This window comes from Mobula hypostoma, chromosome 16 (assembly GCF_963921235.1).
Source record: "Mobula hypostoma chromosome 16, sMobHyp1.1, whole genome shotgun sequence".
Taxonomy (NCBI): domain Eukaryota; kingdom Metazoa; phylum Chordata; class Chondrichthyes; order Myliobatiformes; family Myliobatidae; genus Mobula; species Mobula hypostoma.
The window spans coordinates 19,304,470-19,327,817 of record NC_086112.1 but is presented as its reverse complement, the minus strand read 5'-3'; the positions used below and the strand labels follow the sequence as shown (position 1 = coordinate 19,327,817).

The 23,348-nt window shown below is 41.1% G+C and overlaps 1 protein-coding gene across 10 annotated transcripts in view; it reads right to left on the bottom strand.

The window, feature by feature from the left end:
- Positions 1 to 23,348, bottom strand: part of ppip5k2 (diphosphoinositol pentakisphosphate kinase 2) — a 116,408-nt gene that overhangs the window by 60,319 nt on the left and 32,741 nt on the right. For all 10 annotated transcript variants that reach the window (XM_063068610.1, XM_063068611.1, XM_063068613.1 and 7 more), the window contains 7 exons: positions 15,942 to 16,051; positions 14,846 to 14,931; positions 14,396 to 14,521; positions 10,602 to 10,723; positions 9,009 to 9,191; positions 2,230 to 2,371; positions 41 to 264 (listed from right to left, as the gene is read on the bottom strand). In XM_063068610.1, coding sequence (XP_062924680.1) covers positions 41 to 264; positions 2,230 to 2,371; positions 9,009 to 9,191; positions 10,602 to 10,723; positions 14,396 to 14,521; positions 14,846 to 14,931; positions 15,942 to 16,051 — 993 coding nt within the window. The remainder of the gene's footprint in view (positions 1 to 40; positions 265 to 2,229; positions 2,372 to 9,008; positions 9,192 to 10,601; positions 10,724 to 14,395; positions 14,522 to 14,845; positions 14,932 to 15,941; positions 16,052 to 23,348) is intronic.

The following is a 23,348-nucleotide window of genomic DNA, read 5'->3' as shown; positions in this document are numbered from 1 at the left end:
AGTAACAAAATAACCATATCAGTAAAAAGTTGCTAATTACCTGAGGTATGACAATGTCAGCCAGTGATTTTGATAACTGATACAGTTCCATTGTATCATTCAGTTTTAAGGAACTATTGTGCTGAACATCATATTTTATGCAGTCATAGATATCAGGAATTTTACTTATATCATATCGACCATTCTTCATTTTGACATCCTTTTCTAATTTAGCCCATCGTCTAAGCATCAATTCAAGCGATTCACTATGATAAAGCTGAATGTCTGTAATTACAAAGAAAGCACTTATTCCATTGTTCAATGTTCAAAGATGAAAAGAAAAAAGTATCACTAATGAATTTTGAGAACACTGTATAAAAACTTCAACTTGGATGTCACTGACAGTGTTTCCTTAAGGTTATTATAGCTGGGGATGGTAATGAGGACAAGCTCCCACTGCCTATAAACTGTTCCCAATGGCATGCGTCTCAAATAGCTTCTGACAACCAAGTGTAGCTTCTGGCCTTCACAAGTGGCTGAGCTACTAAGCCTTGCGGAACTGTTTCTACTGACAGGAGAAGGGGCAAAGGCAGTCGCTTCAGGCAGAAGGGGCTCGTCAGCCACCTAGGAGAAGGACAACTCTGATGTCAAACCTCCACTGCCTTTCAGCTTTACCCACTCACAGGGAAGAATTCAGGAATAAACCTCAAGGGAATATCTGGAGCTGGAGTCCCTAAGGCACTCCTGTGTTGAGTTCAACACCGGACTGGCACCTTCTGCAAAGCTGCTGGTACCAAACTGTATTGCTCTCTGCCGTTCCTTTGGGTTCATCAGATATGTGGAGAGGGGCAGCTTGTTACATGGGCAACAGCTTGCTCTCCATATTGTACTGTCCAGGCTTGCGTATCTAGACAGCTAGGATGCAATATCCACGGTCGACCCTGACCGACAGAGACCTCACTCACTGACAGTGGCAAAATTTATTCTCCACCCTTAAATGCCCACAAGCTGAAGAAATAATTAAGAGTCAATCTCATCAGTAAGTCTGGAATCACACATGATCCAGATAAGGCAAGAATGGCAGACATTTTTTTCTTTAAGGACATGAGTAAACCAATGCATTTTTTACAAGTACATGATGCATTTTTACCATTTCCAAGATTGGTAATCCCAAATATTAACCAAAATGCTGGTATCTGTGGAAAGTGAAAAACAGTGAATGCTTCAGGTCAAAATCCTTTGTCTCTTTCCACAGCTGCTGTCTGATCTGCACTTCGCTTTTATTTTAATTTTCCTATACCTATTGTTCTTTTTCATTAACTGCTAAATATTGCATATTCCCATTTCAGCCTCTTCCATTGTTTAAATGAAGCACAATGTAAGCCCGAGGAACTGCATTTCAAGTTCCAAATGGCAGAGTACAGCCTTCAGGACTGTACACTGAATTCAATTTTAAATCATCATTTATTGCAGTCTTGTAACTTACATTTTCCACGTCTCCCATTCAAAACTAACCCCCACACCACAAACTAAATGCCATTTCACTTTCATTTCTGATTTTGTTCAACTCCTATTTATGCCTCCCCAACATATAACTTTACCACTACTTGTATCAGTTAACCTCTCCATCAGAGATTCTCACATTCATTCTCTATTTATTTACTCAGAAATGGAAGATTTCAGAAATATCAGCATGATCTGTGTGATGCACATCCTGTGGATTACTGCTGATTCCACATTACTGTTTTTGCTTTGTTTTTCTCATACTGGCATTATTTTGTCTTTGAACTCATTTCTATGCTCCTCTGTTTTGGGTAATTACTCTTTACTCACGCTCTCTCAACTTTTTTAGCCATTCAACTCCTTATTAACAGTTCATTCCAACCCAACAAGGCTGTGCAGCCAATTAGTCACATGACTAATCCTAAAACTTTTGGAATGTGGGAGGAAAATCAGAGTACCCAGAGGAAACCCACACAATCACAGGGAGAATGTACAAACTCTTTACAGCTAGCGGCAGAACTGAACCCGGATCACTGGAGTTATAATAGCAATACAGAACCAGTATTTTAGTCATTAATCTACAAAGTGATACATTTTCAAATGAGTTGTTATTACATATGCTACACTTTTATTATTACTCAAACACTTAATTTGCTTTCCTAATGCTTTTTAACAAAAGTTCTCATCATTTTGTTTCCATATTATCATCCTCTTTGTTGTTGACTGCATGTAAATGAAATAGCTTACCAGCTGATTTAGGGTCTTCCATCCTCTGCCTAATTTGGGATGTCAGGCTCTGAATCAAGGTGTAGACCTTATCACAGGTTTTAACAGGATTTTTGATAAACTGCATTGACTTAATTATAGAACTGTTTCTAGTTGGAGCAAGCTGAAAAAATAAGTATTAAAGTATTATAATACACCTCATAGTTCAAAGTTAAAATCACTAACTTCCGACAAAATTACTGAAGAGTGGAAAAAAGGGAAAAGGAGAATGAGAAGAAAAAAGTACAAAATAAACAGAATATACATCAGAAAGCAGTTCTTTCTAATGACTGACACTCAAAGTTATCATTCTACTATCACAGGTATGCAGAAAACATTATAAAGTTGACTCCTTGTGTCAGCCGAAAAGAACTTGGGCTTGCTAGCTTTCAAAGGATATGTCTTGGAGACTTGCACCTGGAAAACTGCATCAAAGTAAAACTACATCAAAGTAAAATTACAACTTTTCTTGATACATGATCACCACATGGAAGTAAAGTGAAAATCAAACCCACAGCAAATTGTGCATTTTATAATCGTCTAAACTGGGACTGCTTTCACACCTGTGCCCACCACTCTGTGTTCTAGTAATGAGAGGAACAGCAAGCCTATAAGTAACAATCAGAAATCCAGACAAAGCACTTTTCCCCAAGAAAATCCAGGGTAACCACATTAAGGCTTAAGGATAAAATAAGCGTAAAGGTGCCAAAGACTCCAGAAATCAATAATAGCTTTCTAGACAATGTTGTAGGGCAAATCCTTTGTATCTATTTAGAACTAATTCTTATAAAAATACAAATCAGAAGGAGTAGATCACTCTTATTTGATTAAAGATTTGCTTTATTTGTTACATGTAGATTGACACATACAGTGTAATGTATAATTTGTGTTAACGAGGAACACAGTCTGGGGATGTGCTGAGGGCAACCCATAAGTGTCACCATGCTTCAGGCACTGACAAAGCATGCCAACAACTTACTGACCCTAAACCATACACCCTTAGAATTTGGAAGGATTAAGGAGGAAACCGGAGCATCTGGAAGAAACTCATGCAGTCATGGGGAGAACTTATCATTTCCAAAACAGTGGTGGGAACTGAACCCCATTATTCCAATCAATGGCACTGCAAAGCATTATACTAAGCGCTACTTTACTGTGATGCCCTAAATGGCTAATCTCAACATCACAATCCTAAAACGTTTAAAAGACTCAGTTTACAGTGCTCCTTAAGGGAGTTTCAATGATGTGCACTACTCCAAGGAGAAAATGCATCATCTATGTCTTGCACGAGGAAGTCCCATGATCCTCTGATATCCCCTTTGCCAATCACCTGTCCAGCTCTTGGCTCCATCCCTCCCCCTCCTGTCTTCTCCTATCATTTTGGATCTCCCCCCCTCCCCCTCCCTCTTTCAAATCTCTTACTAGCTCTTCCTTCAGTTAGTCCTGACGAAGGGTCTCGGCCCGAAACGTCGACTGTACCTCTTCCTAGAGATGCTGCCTGGCCTGCTGCGTTCACTAGAAACTTTTATGTGTGTTGCTATCTATGTCTTAAGCAGGCAACTCCCCAGTTCTAAAATCTCCTGCAAAAGGGAACATTCACTCAACATCCATCTTGCCAAGATCACTTAGGATCCCATGTTTAAATCATCATCACTCACTTTTCTTACTTTAGTGCATATCAGCATACCTTTAAAACTTTGTTCATTAGACAAACTGCCCATACTAGTAGCAGTTTCTTTTGTTTCTCTAACTGCTCCCTGGCATTTGATGATTATCTGAAATCTGATTCTCCAGATGGATTTCTTTGGCAAAACCAAAAAAAAGGCCAACAAAATGCCACATGTCTATCTGTGCAGAAGTAAACAGATCACACAAGCTATTAACGACAAATTAATCAGGGGCCTTGTGAGTTCAAATGAATGCAAAGACCACAGGCTCCTCACATACTGCCAATAAAACAACAGAAGCAATTTGCAGCTTTTGTTTGGTGGCTGCATGGAGCAATCAGCAATGAAAGGAAGGAGTGATTGAGGTTTTCTCGCCTGTTCCAGGCCTGCCCTTGAATGGAAATCTACCAAGAGGAGTCTGGAGTCTTAAATTAAGAATGCACTCAGATAAGAACCACTGCATGTATATATTGCATCTCTAACATAGTAAAATATCTTAAGATGCTTCATATAGGCAGCATTATACAAAAATTTATAGTGAGGCAGAAAGGAGATATCAGGTCAGTGCTTGGTCAAAGAGGTAGGCTCCTATGAATATATTAAAAGGAAGCTGTGGGAGTAGTTACAAAGGGAAATTCTACAAATTAGTTTAGGCATCTGAAGCCACTATTGCCAGCAAATATGTGATTAAAATAAAGGATGAAGGAAGCTAGATTTGACTGTCTTCAGATATTTGAGAGATACTTAAAGTTGAAAAATAATGTCTATTTGCAGAACTTATTAGTGCAGCTAATCAGAATACTTTGGGACTTTGACTGGAATTTAGATTATGAAGACACGCAGTCCTCTTTTATTGTCATTTAGTACTGCATGCATTAAGAAATGATACGATATTTCCTCCAGTGTGATATCACAAAACACAGGACAGACCAAGACTGAAAAAAAACTAACAAAATTGATAACCCCAATTAGAAAAATAGCCTAAACCAGATTCCAATTGCTATGATATTCAGGTAGCTGGGGAAACTCAGCTTGGTACTGGGTTCCAGGAGGAATCATTTTTAGAGTGTCTACGAGGTGTTTTTTTTAAGAGCAGCTTGTGGATAAGCCACAAGAAGATCAGCTATTCTGGACTGGGTGTTGCGCAATAAACCAGAATCGATTAGATACCTTAAAGTAAAAGAACCCTTAGTGGCAAGTGATCATAATACAATCAAACTCACCCTGAAATTTGCAAAGGAGAAGCTAAAGTCAGATGTATCAGTATTACAGTGGAGTAAAGGGAATTACAGAGGCATGAGAGGGGAGTTGGCTGGAATTGATTAGAATAGAACACTAGCAGGGATGACAGCAGAGCAACAGTGGCTGGAATTTCTGGAAGGAGTTCAGAAGGCACAGGATATATACATCCCAAAGAGGAAGAGGTATTATAAAGGAAAGATGACACAACTGTGGCTAACATAAGAAGTCAAAGCCAGCATAAAAGCCAAAGAGAGGGCATATAATAGAGCAAAAAATAGTGGGAGTAAGAGGATTGGGAAACTTTGAAAAGCCAACAGAAGGCAACTAAAAAAGTCATTACGAAGATAAAGATGGAATACAAAAGTGAGCTAGCCAATAATATTAAAGAGGATACCAAAAGTTTCTTCCGATACATAAAATTGTAAATAAGAGGTGAGAGTGGATATTGGACCACTGGAAAACGATGCTGGAGAGGTAGTTATGGGGAGGGGGACAATGAAATGGCGGACAAACTGAATAAGTATTTTGCATCAATCTTCTCGGTGGAAGACACTAACAGTATGGTGGAAGTTCCAGGTGTTGGGAGTCATGAAATGAGTGAAGTTACCATAACTAGAGAGAAGGTTCTTGGGTAACTGAAAAAGTATGAAGGTAGGTAAGTCACCTGGACCAGCTGGTGTACATCTCAGAGTTCTGAAAGAAGTGGCTGAAGAAATCGTGGAAGCAACAGTAGTGATCTTTCAAGAACAAAGAGAGCCTTTTCTGGCTGGCTGCTGGTGACTAGTGCTGTTCCACAGGGGTCTGTGTTGGGACCGATTCTTTTTACGTTACATATGTGGGATGAAGTCAAAGGGGACAAATTTGGAAATCAGGGCTAATTTTCACCTTCCTGTCAATTTCAGGAAAAGGAGCAACATTATCCTTGGCACATAACAACTATCTTGGGTAGCTTTCTGTAGACCTAAGAATTGAATCAGTATATTTACAGTTCCAGCAAAGACTTTCAAATGCTGCCCATCACAGAAAAAAATTTAACCCACCCATAATATAATTGTAAAATAGGCATGACATCAACAAACTTCTGGTATCTTCAGTGACATATCCTCTAGCATTTACCCTCCTATGTTCTGTTAAGCCTTTGCCTTTCCCTGATAGACCCTATCGTAACCACCTCCACCACCGTCGCACTCACCATCCTCTGCGTTAAAAACTTACTCCTGACATCTCCTCTGTTCCTACTTTCAAACACCTTAAAAACTGTGCCCTCTCGAGCTAGCCATTTCAGCCCTGGGAAAAAGCCTCTAACTATCCACACGATCAATGCCTCTCATCATCTTATATACCTCTATCAGGTCACCTCTCATCCTCCATTGCTCCAATGAGAAAAGGTCGAGTTCCCTCAACCTATTCTCATAGGCATGCTCCCCAATCCAGGTAACATCCTTGTAAATTTCCTCTGCGCCCTTTTTATGGTTTCCACATCCTTCCTGTAGCGAGGCGACCAGAACTCAGAACAGTACTCCAAGTGGGGTCTGACCAGGGTCCTATATACAATGGCATGCAGAAGTTTGGGCACCCCTGGTCAAAATTTCTGTTACTGTGAATAGCTAAGTGAGTAAAAGATGACCTGATTTCCAAAAGGCGTAAAGTTAAAGATGACACATTTCTTTAATATTTTAAGCAAGATTACTTTTTTATTTCCATCTTTTACAGTTTCAAAATAACAAAAAAGGAAAAGGGCCCGAAGCAAAAGTTTAGGCCCTGCATGGTCAGTACTTAGTAACACCCCCTTTGACAAGTATCACAGCTTGTAACCGCTTTCTGTAGCCAGCTAAGAGTCTTTTAATTCTTGTTTGGGGGATTTTCACCCATTCTTCCTTGCAAAAGGCTTCCAGTTCTGTGAGATTCTTCAGCCGTCTTGCATGCACTGCTCTTTTGAGGTCTATCCACATATTTTCGATGATGTTTAGGTTGGGGGACTGTGAGGGCCATGGCAAAACCTTCAGTTTGTGCCTCTTGAGGTATTCCATTGTGGATTTTGAGGTGTGTTTAGGATCATTATCCTGTTGCAGAAGCCGCCTCCACCACCATCGCTCTTTTCATCTTCAGCTTTTTTTTTACAGATGGTGTGATGTCTGCTTCCAGAATTTGCTGGTATTTAATTGAATTCACTCTTCCCTCTACCAGTGAAATGTTCCCAGTGCAACTGGCTGCAACACAAGCCTAAAGTATGATCAATCCACCCCCGTGCTTAACAGTTGGAGAGGTGTTCTTTTCATGAAATTCTGCATCCTTTTTTCTCCAAACATACCTTTGCTCATTGCGGCCAAAAAGTTCTATTTTAACTTCATCAGTCCACAGGACTTGTTTCCAAAATGCATCAGGTTTGTTTAGATGTCCCTTTGCAAACTTCTGACGCTGAATTTTGGCCGCAATGAGCAAAGGTATGTTAGGTAAAAAAAGAGCGCAGAATTTCATGAAAAGAACTGTTAAGCTTCGGGCCCTTTTCCTTTTTTGTTATTTTGAAACTATAAGAGACGGAAATAAAGAAGTAATCTTGCTTAAAATATTAAAAAAATGTGTCATCTTTAACTTTATGCCTTTTGGAAATCAGGTCATCTTTTACTCGCTTAGCTATTCACAGTAACAGAAATTTTGACCGGGGTGCCCAAACTTTTGAGTGCCACTGTAGCTGCAACATTACCTCTCGGCTCCTAAACTCAATTCCATGATCTATGAAAGCCAATGCACCCTTGCACAGAGTCAACCTGCACAGCAGCTTTGAGTGTCCTATGGACTCGGACCCCAAGATCCCTCTGATCCTCCACGCTGCCAGGAGTTTTACCATTAATACTATATTCTGCCATCATATTTGACCTACCAAAATGACCAACCTCACACTTATCTGGGTTGAACTCCATCTGCCACTTCTCAGCCCAATTTGGCATCCTATCAATGTCCCGCTGTAACCTCTGACAGCCCTCCACACTATCCACAACACCTCCAACCTTTGTGTCAACAGCAAATTTACTAACACCCTCCATTTCCTCATCCAGGTCATTTATAAAAATCACAAAGAGTAGGAGTCCCAGAACAGATCCCTGAGGCACACCACTGGTCACCGACCTCCATGCAGAATATGACCCATCTACAACCACTCTTTGCCTTCTGTGGCAAAACCAGTTCTGTATCCACAAAGCAATGTCCCCTTGGATCTCATGCCTCCTTACTTTCTCAATAAGCCCTGCATGGGGTACCTTATCAAATGCCTTGCTGAAGTCCATATACACTACATCTATTGCTCTACCTTCATCAATGTGTTTAATCACATCCTGAAAAAATTCAATCAGGCTCATAAGGCATCATCTGCCTTTGACAAAGCCATGCTGATTATTGCTAATCATATTATGCCCCTCCAAATGTTCATAAATCCTGCCTCTCAGAATCTTCTCCATCAACTTTTCCACCTCTTTTCTTCTAAATATACCTTTTTATCTACACTTAATCACAACTCTCTCTTCCTATCACAAGTTTAAAATAAAACCTTACAATAAGTTTTTAGGAACACCCTGAAACCTTATTACAGAATCCACGTTTTTGATTTTTGTGAAAGGCTTTGGTATTTTCTTTACATTTCACCACTGCATGAATGTAAAGAGTTGTGTTGATATGAAGAAATATTGTTATATTTCAAGGAACTGCATACATATTTCAGTTTATTCACATTAAACAAAATTTTGTTGTGCAAAGATGGTATCTATATGCTTTATCTTTATGAGCAAAAAAATCATTAAGTATAGTTCTTGTCACATGATTAAATGAGAAACTGGAAATAAGATGTCAATCACATACCTTTTCATAATCTTCAACAGTGAAGTCTCGGTCTTTCTGCAGAATCTCATGAAGCCGAGCTTTAACTCGCTGCTGACAACTACTCAGGGAATCACTGTCACTGTCTAACAAGCCATTCATGTTAGCACTTTTAACCATCTGTACAAGAATTGGGGTTAGCTCCCCTTCCAGCGCAAGCAATCCCTATTTACAAATAGTCAAGACCAATTTTAGACATTATCATTTTACACAAAAATAAGATGCATTCCATTTGTTGTGTATCAGATAGTCCACATCTTAAATCACTTCTAGCCAGAACCTCTTCCATAATAAATTAACCAAATTTCACATATCTAGGCTTTCCCAATTTGCATGCTTTCTGATCAAAGTCAACCCAATAGTGTGTTCTGAGAACACACAAAGCATATTACATCAAGCCAAAGGCTGAAATATTTATTAATTGATCACTAATATCGCCAGCACGACAGATATTGCTAAATATTTAATCAGTTCATTAAGATCTTATCCTGTGAATATTTCTAAACCTACTGTCCAATACAAGTATTGCCAAATTATAAACTCACTTACTTCATTTAGCATAGAAGACCCAATGTAAATTTGAAAGACTAAACATGTCAATCAAATTTTCTCAATAGGATCTACAACTTAACTCTCTTGGATGGTAATGCACTTTAATCCAATACATGCAATGGCTATAATATGGCTTTGTGAACATTTATTTATTTTAAAAGTACTTTCTCATTGCATACAGATTTCATTGACAGGCAATCAAATCCACAAGGTTTATAATGAGTTTCAAAAAAAGTTAGAAATACTGTATAACTGGAACTTCTCAAATTTAAACAACCAAGGAAGAGACTTCTTGAGAAAACATATCTTCTGTGGAAGAGAGTTACTGGGTTCTTAAAATTGAAGTGGGAAAGATTAATATAAAACTGAACTTCATTTCATTAAAATTGGGAAAAACCTCTCAGATTCAAATTGGAAGAATTAATAAGTCCTAAAGTATTTTTTTTTCCCTCTACAACTTCTAAGCAGTTGAAGGTGACATTTTCCTATTTATATGAATTTACAATAAGAACATCAGTGCAAAAATTGTTTGAAGCCGAACATAGTCCTTAATTATTTTAAATTACAGAGGATAGCAACTTCAAGAGTCTCCATTGCTTCATTTAGAACTGCATTAGAAACCTAAGTTCATAGTGAACCTACCACTTACAAATTAACCCACTGAAATATTTGGATGCTGAGTAAGAAGGTGGAGATTATCGAATGAAAGGGAAGAAAACAGTTGTTTTCCAGATGAATGATCTGTAGTCAGTACTCATCAAGAGAATCTTGTATCGTCATCCGTAAATAATATGCAAAGATTGAAAATGATTGACATACACAGCTAATTACTTGATGGGTTTGTGATAGTAACACTATTAGCATGTCAAGTTAGTGAATGAGATTCATTACAATAATATATCTTGAGAAAAATATCATCCTTCAAACAGAAATAATCTAAAAATTAAGATTCCAGTGTTAACTGGCAACATAGCTTTAAAATTTTATGCGCATTATAAGCACAACATTTTTGGTTTCTCAAACCTTAGCAAATGCTGCCGCTGTCATCTGAACTCTCCCTTCATCTGAAGCATAGATCTTCAAATCATGACGATATGTACTATGCAATCGTAGCAAACCACAGCCTGGAAATCCTGCATAATCTCCTGAAATAACATTTAATGTACAAATGCAGAAAGCAAGCTGGAAGGAATTACAAGTATAAAATAATATACTTTTCCAACTATAACAGAAGAACTAAAAATCCAGCAGATGAATACCATTAGATCTAGGTCTCTGAGGTTGGTGGAAGTGGACTCAATCATTGATTTCAAAAGGAAGTTGGATAGAGGCTTTAAAGAAATAAATTTGCAGGGCTACAGGTGAGAAGATGAGTTGTTTGATTTACAGAGTTAAATGGCCTCAGCATGCACCATAGTGATTTTATGACTATTTAAATCAACAGGCCCCCTGTGCAAAACACAATAGGATAAGAATTGGACTTTCTTAATCAGCATTTGCATTAGGGTGACATAAAATTCTTGCTTACAGAATATTGATCTTATTTAGTAATGCCTATTTCAATTTTCACCTCAAGAGGGCTCTGGAGGCTCAAAGATCAATTTCATTCAATACTGATTGCGATAAGAGTTTTGAATATCACAGGAATTAAGGGATATCGAAATAGGTCGGAATTTTTGTGCATAAATCCTATTTGTGATGTTTGACAACTAGGTGTCATGTTTCAGTCACCTACAGAGTAGTTGCAAGTCCATTCCATAATCTAGCCTCTGTATGGCTCCATAAGCACACATTTTAAAGAATAGGTTGGAAAGAAGAGCAGCCATAATCTTGTTGAATGGTCGAGCTGGCTCAAGGAGCTGAATGGTCAGTGTCTGCTCCTACTTCTTATGTTTCTTAACTGTTCCCTTTGGTGCAGGGATCAAGAACTGGTAGTCACAAAGCCAAAAGTAACATGGGGATAATCTTTTCTTATACAGTGAGCGGTTAAGGTCTGAAATGCACTGCCAGGATCGTAATGGAAACAGATCTGTAAGCAGTGTTCTAAAGGGTGCTGAAGAAGTCTCTAAAAGGAAACAATATGTAGTACTTTGTCAAGAGAATGTAGTGAAGAATCAGCTAGGACTACCCTTTAAAAATGGCCATATAGATTTGACAGGCCAAGTGTACCACAAGCATTCTGTAATGCTGCATTTTTGTGCACAATTCTTATTTGTGATGCTTGACAACTAGGTGACATGTTTCAGTCACCTACAGAGTAGTTGCCAGTCCATTACATAATCTAGCCTCTGGATGGCTCCATAGGCACACATTTTAAAGAATACTCCTGTCTGTTATTTTAATTCACTATTTGAAAAGTGGATATTGCCTGGCCAGCCCAGTATTTATTGCCAATCCCTAACCTTCCTTGAGTAGACAGGGTTGAGCAACCTTCTTAACTGCTGTAGTACTCTCACAATGGTGATGAGTACAGATTCCAGGATTTAGACCTGGTATGATTAAAGTCAAAGGGTTCGGTAGCTGCTCTCAGTGTAGCCTAGATGAGTAATGGGATTCTAAACCAATGAGTTGCTGTGCCCGAGATCATGTTGTCAGATGTTAAATTTGTTCATTTCAAATTGAGTTAATCTGTGAGAAATTCAAAACAACTGCAGGTGCTGGAAATCTGTAATAAAAACAGGAAATGTTGAGCACAGTCGGCAGGACAGCCTGCGTCTGTTTGAAGAGAAACAGAATTAACATTACAGGTCGAAGACCTTTTGTTAGAACTGCAATGGACGGTGGGGAGGAGGGATGTCAGAAATAGGGTAAAGGCACGATTATCTGGTCAACGATTGAATGGGAGTGGTTTGAAATCAAGAACATAGACTAAAAAGTGGAGGAGTTAGAAAATGCAGAGCAAAGTGCATGTTGCCTCCTTTCTCCCTCTGTTAACAAGGCCTTTGAGCACAATATGCTGGTTTCCATGTGACCATTCTCCTCCAGGACAGAGGTTTGAGCTTGTTTAGTCCTCACCTTCCATCCCACTAGCCTCTGCATTTGATGGATCAGTCACTGCAATTTTCACCACCTTTGAAAAGATTCCACCATCAGACACATCCACCCTTCTCTTTGTCCCACATTTTGCAGGGATCCATCAGTTCATGATTCCATGGTCAGATCTTCCCACCAGCCACTGCCCTTGCAGCACTTTACCTGGGAACTACAGGTAATGACACATCTGCCTTTTCACCTCTACCTCCCACCCGGGGACCAAACAGATGACTATTCTATTCGAGTCTACTCCATCTTGTTCACAATGTGGTATCTCCTAAACTGGAGAAAACAGACTAAAGTACTTTACAAAACACTTGCACTCAATATGGACGGATAATCCCAACCTTCCTGTTGCCTTCCATTTTAATTCATCTTCTTGCTTTCATTCTGACCTGCTGGTATACAATTCCTGTACTGTTACAATGAGGCCCAATGCAAGCTTAAGAAACCTCTCATCTTCAATCTGGGCACATTGCTGCCTTCAGGACTCAATATTGAACCTCATGTGACTTTATTTCTGTATCTGTATCAGTCAACCACCTGTGATACTGGTCCAGCTTTTTTTTGTTCTTTAACCAACCCTCCCTCCATTTATTTTTTCTTTCTTTGGAAGTGAGGGACATGACCACCTTTAACTATTGGGCATGTATTCCTGTTCTGCATTGTACAATTGCCGCATTTTATTGTCCAGTCTAGAGTCACATGAAGGGTCTCAAATCAAAACGTGTTCGGTCAATTACCCTTCAATGATGTTGCTTGACCTACTGAGTTCCTGTGGTACATCTTGTGGAGCTCCAGATTCCAACATCTGTAGCCTCCTGTCTCCATTCTACGTTTTCACTACCAAACTACTCCCATTAACTCATTGACCAGATAACATTGTTTGCAGCTTATTCCCATGGTTACTAAGGTCTTACTCTACAAGAGACATCCCACTCTCCCAACGTCCCTGCAGCTTAATGATCTGCATTTGGCTCTTTCCCAATTCTGATGAAGAGTCTTTAACCACATTAACTTTTGTTTTTCTTCCCACACATGCAGCCTGAACTGATGAATATTCATTAAGATTTCATCACAGGAAATTATTGTTAAGTTTGATTTCATTCTGAAGCATGGTTTCATGCTAACCTTCAAGCTTCCAGGTACTCCTATTATCAGTTGGTGTTAGGGCTATTTTTGCCTGTCACAGTTCCCATGGTTGGACTTAAACCAACCTTGCCTGTCACCATTAGCTTCCAAGCCATATCAATGCTCACTAGCTCCTACATCATGCCAAAAAATGTCAACATTGACCAAAATGGTTTCTACAAGGGTTATCTCATACTGCCAGTCTTTTGAAGTAAAATCCTAATAAATTATTATTAAGTATTCTTCAGCTCAATAACGTTGATTTAAAAAAATGCTTTGCATGCCAAGTGAGTAAAGAATGTGGCACTCTACCCACAGCTACAATGCCAAAATGATTTGCAACAAATAAGTTACTTTTGCAGTTGAAAGAAGTTTGGTTTTAGTATAAACACTGTCACTTATACTTTATACTTTACTTAGGATGCCAAAGTTCCAATTGTAGTTAACTTTTACCAGATTTTGAAATTCACTTGGTTCTGTCATCATTGCATTGTGCAGGGCAAAACAAGCATAGTTAAAACACAACTTTGATGTTTATTTTTTAGAAGGAGAAAGTTAATAACCATTTTGAAAATCATGGTGATAGTGTCCAACAATTAGCAGTTAGCTGTTAGTGAAGAGATTAGGAAACAAATATCATTTATTTGTTTTACCTTGTCCTCCTGGATACATACATCTGAAAGCACGACCTAGCTCTTCAGCTTGGACCCTGCCTGCTGGAGTCAGCTCTCCACCCCACTTTAACACCAGCAGCAGAGAAGGCTCTTCCTTCTTGTTTTCTGTAGGTAATGTATAGTAATTCATTCAGAACTTTTTCTAACTATAAAGGACTAAGACATGGTTTGAGACTCCAGTGGAAAGGCATCATAAGCTACATCCTTTCAGTTAAAATTATTGCCAACCCAAATAATTGGGTGCAATTTTTTTTTTTACAGTGACTTGCCGAGTGTGTTAATTAAAGATATTTAGTCATTATTATGAAGTGTTACCTGGAGCGAACAGTTCCATTATAGGTGTAAAGTTCACAAAAAATATTAAACAATGCTAATTAATGTACTTTTAAAAAGCCAAGAATCAAAGAAAACTGATGTCTGAATGCCTACCATCTTCTTCACTTGAAGTCTTTGGACACCCAAGGGGCAGGTATGTTAATTGAACTTTACGATTTATTCCAGAAAAATGGCCATACCTGTCAATATATATTTAAAAAAAGATTAATAGAAGGCTGTGAATTGTTTTGCAGTTTTCCAAAAATATTTTGCAGAAGAATGACAAAATTTAACACTAAGCAGAGGAAGACATGGGAATAATTTACTGTGTTAGAGGAATCCAGAGCACAGGAGATATAATATGCATATACAAGGCTACTAAGAGAAGTCAAGAATAACTTCCAGACAAAAGCAAATTCTCAGTAGAGGCTATTAATGAATTGGGATTTCCAAGGCAAATCATTAGATTTCTGTTCAGGAAGCAGGTGGAGTCCTACAGTAAAAATGGTTAAAGGAGATTGAAGGTCAGACATGAATAAATTAGGAGCTTATTCTTGATCATATATGCTAAAATCAATGGAGAGGAATATTGAAACACAGACTTCATCAGTAAAACAGGCGACTCTTACTTAATGTATGTGAATTATTTAAGTGTGTGTTCTTAGTAATTCCATTTAAATTTTTAAGTCCCAATTTGACTTACTGTCTGAAACTGCCCATGCCTAAAACAATGACTACACATGATTGTGCCTTGTGCAATGTATCGTCATCATACAGGCAGGCCAAAAATGCTTCCATCTATGTAACATTTGGAGAAATTAATAGAAAGCTGTGAACTGTTCTGCAGCAGAAGGAAGATCTGACAAAATTTGATACTAAGCAGAGGATTACATGGGAACAATTTGCTATGTTAGAGGAATCCTTTGACAGGTTTCTGCAGGCTTCGTGAATTATAAAGCCCATCAAGATCATTTGACATTTTAGTTACGCCTGATGCAAGATCAGTACCACCAGCAAACTCCCAATTAGAGACAAAATGGATCTGTAGTTAACCTGTGAAGCACAGCCTAAAACAAACACATTTTCAATTAAGACCAGGATCATAACAGTGGCTGACTTAAAAGCAGAATTTCTGGATGCATGTCCTTTCAAATATCTATTTGCTTTTCATATGTGTATTATCATAGAGTAGAATTTCTCTGGTACTCACATTTCAAGCACTGTTTTAAGTTGCTCAAGTTTTGATTTACTTTCTTCTATTTCTGAGTCATTATTCTGACCCAGTTCTGCCAAAAGATGCCTTGCAATATCCAAGACTTCCTGAAAAACATTAAAACAAATGTTCAGAATATTTGTTCAGATTCATTGCACTTTACACATGTACAAATACAGAATCAAAAATCAAACAATGCTAAACCTTCAATTATTTGCTGTCCAGACCTGTGATTTAGATTACAAGACTATATGCTGGTAACATAAAACTGGCAAAATTATGCCCACTGAGGATTACAGAGAACCTGGAAAGTGCCCTTGATAGATTATGTGAGCGTGCTTGAAAAAGGCAGATGGAATTTAATGTGTTCTTTTGTTTTTAAGAAAATAGCAGAGCTTTTTATTTGAATTTTTAGAAACCAGCAAATGTTAGTATAGATAGGAGTTTGGCAGTGCTGATTTCAAAACTAAGTGTTACATTAGCCTTTTTTGCAAGGGGTAGAACGAATTGCGATGTCTTGCTACAATTATCCAGTGGTTTGCTGAGAGTTTGCTTAGAGAGACACAAGTTGTTTTATTTCTGTAATAGATACACTGGAATGATTTCTAGGATAAAAAAAAATTGAGGATGAATAGTCCAAATTAACAAAAGTTTAGAATAATCAGAGGTGATCTCACTGAAACAGGTGTCTGACCAAAACTAACAGGGTGCATACAGGCTTCTCCTAAACCTATTATTTCAGAAAGAATAGCAATGAAGACAGCCCTGACACAAGATTCAAATGGCTAAAAGTTGGACCTTCGCTCTTTGGAATTTAAAAAATATGGGATGATCTTTTTGAAACATACAAGATCCTACAGGCAGTGATGCAGATGTTTAGTCACTAAGTACAAACAGAACTCAGATGCTTGGACTCTAAGAAAATCAATAAACATAAATGAAAAAAAAAACAGGCAGGAACATGAACAGAGGTGAAGAATCAGTCACAATCTTACTGAATGGTAGGTCAGGCTCAAGAGAGCCTTAAGGCCTTCTCCTACTTCTATCTTATATATTCACCTACAGAGAAACATTATAAACGAGGGCATAAAAATAGAAAACCCAGTAATCACTTTCCACATTAGGCAGTATCAGTGGAAAGAGAATAGAATTAACATTTCAGGTCAAAGACCTTTTGTCAGAACCGGGAAAAGACTGCTGAATGCTTCCAATATTTTCTGATATTATTTCAGGTTTCCAGCATTTGCATTTTATCTTTATTTTCTTCTAATATGGTCAATGCTCCATTTTATTCCATTTAAACGACGATGGTATTTCCCCTATTTTGATTTTAACTACCTTGCAGGGTTACTGCTTCAAGCAGTATTTTCCAATTAGGTATTAAGTCTATTGTCGTTTAAGGCAATACATGAACCACTAATCAGCCAGTTCAAACAACTTTTTAAAAAAAATTTCTAGACACAGCAGAGATACAGATTGTCCTGCCCTCTGAGTCTACACTATGTTGACCATCAACCATCCATTTAGAATAATCCTACATTAATCCCACTTTTTATTCTCTTTCCACTCCAATCAGTTTCACCCAGATTTGACCACTCACTCACCCACTACAGGCAATTTTACAGTGGCCAGTTACCTTAATGACCTGCAAGCCCTTGGGATGTAGGATGAAACCAGAGTACCTGAAGGAAATCCATGCAGTCTCAGGGAATACGTGTCACTCCACAGTCAGCATATACTACACATACCTCATAGACTACATCTTGGTGCACCAGAGAGACCTTACTCACCCGAGTGATGCCTAGCGCAGTGTCATACAGACCATTGTCTTGTCCACTGCAAACTCAGTCTCCATTTCAAACCCAAGCCAAAGAGAGGAGGCGCTCCAAGGAAGAAGTTTCAGGTTGGCAACCTCTAGTCAGCTGAAGTGAAAGCTGACTTTCAGACGAATCTTCAGTCGAGGTTTCAGGATCCTACAGACTCCTCTCCAGAAACACTTCGGGAACACCTAAAAACCACCATCCTGCACACCTCTGAAGAAGTCCTAGGGTTTTCCACTAAGAAGAACAAGGACTGGTTTGATGAAAACAACCAGGAGATCCAAGAATTGCTGGCGAAGAAGAGATCCGCCCACCAGGCGCACCTTTCTCAGCTGTCTTGTCCTGATAAGAAAGCAGCCTTCCGCCTTGTATGCAGCAACCTCCAGCGCAAGTTTCGAGAGATTCAGAATGTGTGGTGGACCAACCTCACAAAGAGAACAACAGGAATTCTGCAGATGCTGGAAATTCAAGCAACATACATCAAAGTTGCTGGTGAACGCAGCAGGCCAAGCAGCATCTATAGGAAGAGGCGCAGTCGACGTTTCAGGCCGAGACCCTTCGTCAGGACTAACTGAAGGAAGAGTGAGTAAGGGATTTGAAAGCTGGAGGGGGAGGGGGAGATGCAAAATGATAGGAGAAGACAGGAGGGGGAGGGATAGAGCCGAGAGCTGGACAGGTGATAGGCAAAAGGGGATACGAGAGGATCATGGGACAGGAGGCCTAGGGAGAAAGATGGGGGGGGGGGTGACCCAGAGGATGGGCAAGAGGTATATTCAGAGGGACAGAGGGAGAAAAAGGAGAGTGAGAGAAAGAATGTGTGCATAAAAATGAGTAACAGCTGGGGTACGAGGGGGAGGTGGGGCCTAGCGGAAGTTAGAGAAGTCAATGTTCATGGAGCACCAGGCCATTGTCTCCCACACTATCAACGACTTTATCCGCTCAGGGGATCTCCCATCCACTGCTACCAACCTTATAGTTCCCACACCCCGCACTTCCCGTTTCTACCTCCTACCCAAGATCCACAAACCTGCCTGTCCTGGCCGACCTATTGTCTCAGCTTGCTCCTGCCCCACCGAACTCGTTTCTGCATACCTCGACACTGTTTTATCACCCCTTGTTCAATCCCTTCCGACCTATGTTCGTGACACTTCTCACGCTCTTAAACTTTTCAATGATTTTAAGTTCCCTGGCCCCCACCGCTTTATTTTCACCATGGATGTCCAGTCCTTATATACTTCCATCCCCCATCAGGAAGGTCTCAAAGCTCTACGCTTCTTTTTGGATTCCAGACCTAATCAGTTCCCCTCTACCACCACTCTGCTCCGTCTAGCGGAATTAGTCCTTACTCTTAATAATTTCTCCTTTTGCTCCTCCCATTTCCTCCAAACTAAAGGTGTAGCTATGGGCACCCGTATGGGTCCTAGCTATACCTGCCTTTTTGTTGGGTTTGTGGAACAATCTATGTTCCGTGCCTATTCTGGTATCTGTCCCCCACTTTTCCTTCACTATATCGACGACTGCATTGGCGCTGCTTCCTGCACGCATGCAGAACTCGTTGACTTTATTAACTTTGCCTCCAACTTTCACCCTGCCCTCAAGTTTACCTGGTCTATTTCCGACACCTCCCTCCCCTTTCTAGATCTTTCTGTCTCTGTCTCTGGAGACAGCTTATCCACTGATATCTACTATAAGCCTACTGACTCTCACAGCTATCTGGACTATTCCTCTTCTCACCCTGTCTCTTGCAAAAACGCCATCCCCTTCTCGCAATTCCTCCGTCTCCGCCGCATCTGCTTTCAGGATGAGGCTTTTCATTCTAGGACGAGGGAGATGTCTTCATTTTTTAAAGAAAGGGGCTTCCCTTCCTCCGCTATCAACTCTGCTCTTAAACGCATCTCCTCCATTTCACGTACATCTGCTCTCACTCCATCCTCCCACCACCCCACTAGGAATAGGGTTCCCCTGGTCCTCACCTACCACCCCACCAGCCTCCGGGTCCAACATATTATTCTCCGTAACTTCCGCCACCTCCAACGGGATCCCACCACTAAGCACATCTTTCCCTCCCCCCCTCTCTCTGCATTCCGCAGGGATCGCTCCCTACACAACTCCCTTGTCCATTCGTCCCCCCCATCCCTCCCCACTGATCTCCCTCCTGGCACTTATCCGTGTAAGCGGAACAAGTGCTACACATGCCCTTACACTTCCTCCCTTACCACCATTCAGGGCCCCAAACAGTCCTTCCAGGTGAGGCATCACTTCACCTGTGAGTCGACTGGGGTGATATACTGCGTCCGGTGCTCCCGATGTGGCCTTTTATATATTGGTGAGACCCGACGCAGACTGGGAGACCGCTTTGCTGAACATCTACGCTCTGTCCGCCAGAGAAAGCAGGATCTCCCAGTGGCCACACATTTTAATTCCACATCCCATTCCCATTCTGACATGTCTATCCACGGCCTCCTCTACTGTAAAGATGAAGCCACACTCAGGTTGGAGGAACAACACCTTATATTCCGTCTGGGTAGCCTCCAACCTGATGGCATGAACATTGACTTTTCTAACTTCCGCTAGGCCCCACCTCCCCCTCGTACCCCAGCTGTTACTCATTTTTATGCACACATTCTTTCTCTCACTCTCCTTTTTCTCCCTCTGTCCCTCTGAATATACCTCTTGCCCATCCTCTGGGTCACCCCCCCCCCCGTCTTTCTCCCTAGGCCTCCTGTCCCATGATCCTCTCGTATCCCCTTTTGCCTATCACCTGTCCAGCTCTCGGCTCTATCCCTCCCCCTCCTGTCTTCTCCTATCATTTTGCATCTCCCCCTCCCCCTCCAGCTTTCAAATCCCTTACTCACTCTTCCTTCAGTTAGTCCTGACGAAGGGTCTCGGCCTGAAACGTCGACTGCGCCTCTTCCTATAGATGCTGCTTGGCCTGCTGCGTTCACCAGCAACTTTGATGTATGTTGCTCACAAAGAGAACTCAGCTTTGCTCAGGCACCAGTGACTACAGAGGGCTTTATGAAGCTCTGAGAGCAGTGTACGGCCCTTCGCATCAGGTCCAGAGTCCCTTGTGCAGTGCAGACGGTCAGGCGCTCTTCACAGACAAGGTGTCCATCCCGAACCGGTGGTCGGAACATTTCCAGACTCTCTTCAGCGCCAACCGCATGGTCCATGACTCAGCAATTCATCGCATCCCACAACAGCCAGAGAAAACAGAACTGGACAAGATTCCAACCCTAGAAGGGACAGTCAAGGCCATAGAGCAGCTGAAAAGTGGCAAGGCAGTGGGAGTTGATGGAATCCCACCTGAGATTTGGAAGCATGGGGGCCCAGCGTTACACACCAAACTCCATGAGTTCTTTGACTGCTGCTGGGAACAAGGTAAACTACCACAGGACCTCTGTGATGCAGTCATCATCGCCCTGTATAAGAACAAGGGGGGAAAAGTCCGACTGCTCCAACTGTTGGGGATAAATCTTCTCTCTATCGCAGGAAAAATCCTCGCAAGAGTACTCCTGAACAGACTGGTGCCCATCATTGCAGAAGAACACCTCCCAGAGAGCCAGTGTGGCTTCAGAGCCAACAGGAGCACCGCCAACATGGTATTTGTTCTCAGGAAGCTCCAAGAGAAATGTAGGGAACAGAACAAGGGATAGTACATGATGTTTGTTGACCTTACCAAAGCGTTCCACATCGCGAGCAGGGAAGGTCTGTGGCAAATCATGGAACGACTGAGATGCCCTCCAAAGTTCCTCAGCATGGTCATCCAGCTACATGAAGATCAGAGTGGCCAAGTCAGACAAAACAATGACCTCTCAGAACCCTTCCCAATAGGCAACGGAGTAAAGCAAGGCTGCGTCCTCGCACCGACTCTCTTCACCATCTTCTTCAGCATGATGCTCGAAAGGGCCACAGAAGACCTTGATGACAAGGACGGTGTCTACATCCGATACCGCACTGATGGCAGCCTGTTCAACCTGAGGCGACTACAGTCCCACACCAAGACATTGGAGCAACTCATCCGAGAGCTACTCTTTGCTGACAATGCTGCCCTTGCTGCCCACACAGAGACAGCCCTGCAGCGTATAACATCCTGCTTCGCAGAGGCTGCCGAGCTCTTTGGACTGGAAGTCAATTTGAAGAAGACGGAAGTTCTCCATCAGCCCGCACCTCAGGAAGATTACCACCCTCCCCACATCACCATCAGTGAGGTAGAGCTGAAGACAGTCCACCAGTTCAGCTAGCTGGGGTGCACCATCTCGTCAGATGCCAAGATCGACAAGGAGATTGACAACAGACTGGCACAGGCAAACAGCGCATTCGGCAGGCTGTACAGAAGAGTCTGGAACAACAATGGAGGAACTGAGCGAAATACATGTTAGTAGGGAAGTGGTGTTAGGTAAATTGAAGGGATTGAAGGCAGATAAATCCCCAGGGCCAGATGGTCTGCATCCTAGAGTGCTTAAGGAAGTAGCCCAAGAAATAGTGGATGCATTAGTGATAATTTTTCAAAACTCGTTAGATTCTGGGCTAGTTCCTGAGGATTGGAGGGTGGCTAATGTAACCCCACTTTTTAAAAAAGGAGGGAGGGAGAAACTGGGGAATTATAGACCGGTTAGCCTAACGTCGGTGGTGGGGAAACTGCTGGAGTCAGTTATCAAGGATGTGATAACAGCACATTTGGAAAGCGGTGAAATGATCGGACAAAGTCAGCATGGATTTGTGAAAGGAAAATCATGTCTGACGAATCTCATAGAATTTTTTGAGGATGTAACTAGTAGAGTGGATAGGGGAGAACCAATGGATGTGGTATATTTGGAATTTCAAAAGGCTTTTGACAAGGTCCCACACAGGAGATTAATGTGCAAACTTAAAGCACACGGTATTGGGGGTAAGGTATTGGTGTGGGTGGAGAATTGGTTAGCAGACAGGAAGCAAAGAGTGGGAATAAACGGGACCTTTTCAGAATGGCAGGCGGTGACTAGTGGGGTACCGCAAGTCTCAGTGCTGGGACCCCAGTTGTTTACAATATATATTAATGACTTGGATGAGGGAATTAAATGCAGCATCTCCAAGTTTGCAGATGACACCAAGCTGGGTGGCAGTGTTAGCAGTGAGGAGGATGCTAAGAGGATGCAGGGTGACTTGGATAGGTTGGGTGAGTGGGCAAATTCATGGCAGATGCAATTTAATGTGGATAAATGTGAAGTTATCCACTTTGGTGGCAAAAATAGGAAAACAGATTATTATCTGAATGGTGGCCGATTAGGAAAAGGGGAGGTGCAACGAGACCTGGGTGTCATTATACACCAGTCATTGAAAGTGGGCATGCAGGTACAGCAGGCGGTGAAAAAGGCGAATGGTATGCTGGCATTTATAGCGAGAGGATTCGAGTACAGGAGCAGGGAGGTACTACTGCAGTTGTACAAGGCCTTGGTGAGACCACACCTGGAGTATTGTGTGCAGTTTTGGTCCCCTAATCTGAGGAAAGACATCTTTGCCATAGAGGGAGTACAAAGAAGGTTCACCAGATTGATTCCTGGGATGGCAGGACTTTCATATGAAGAAAGACTGGATGAACTGG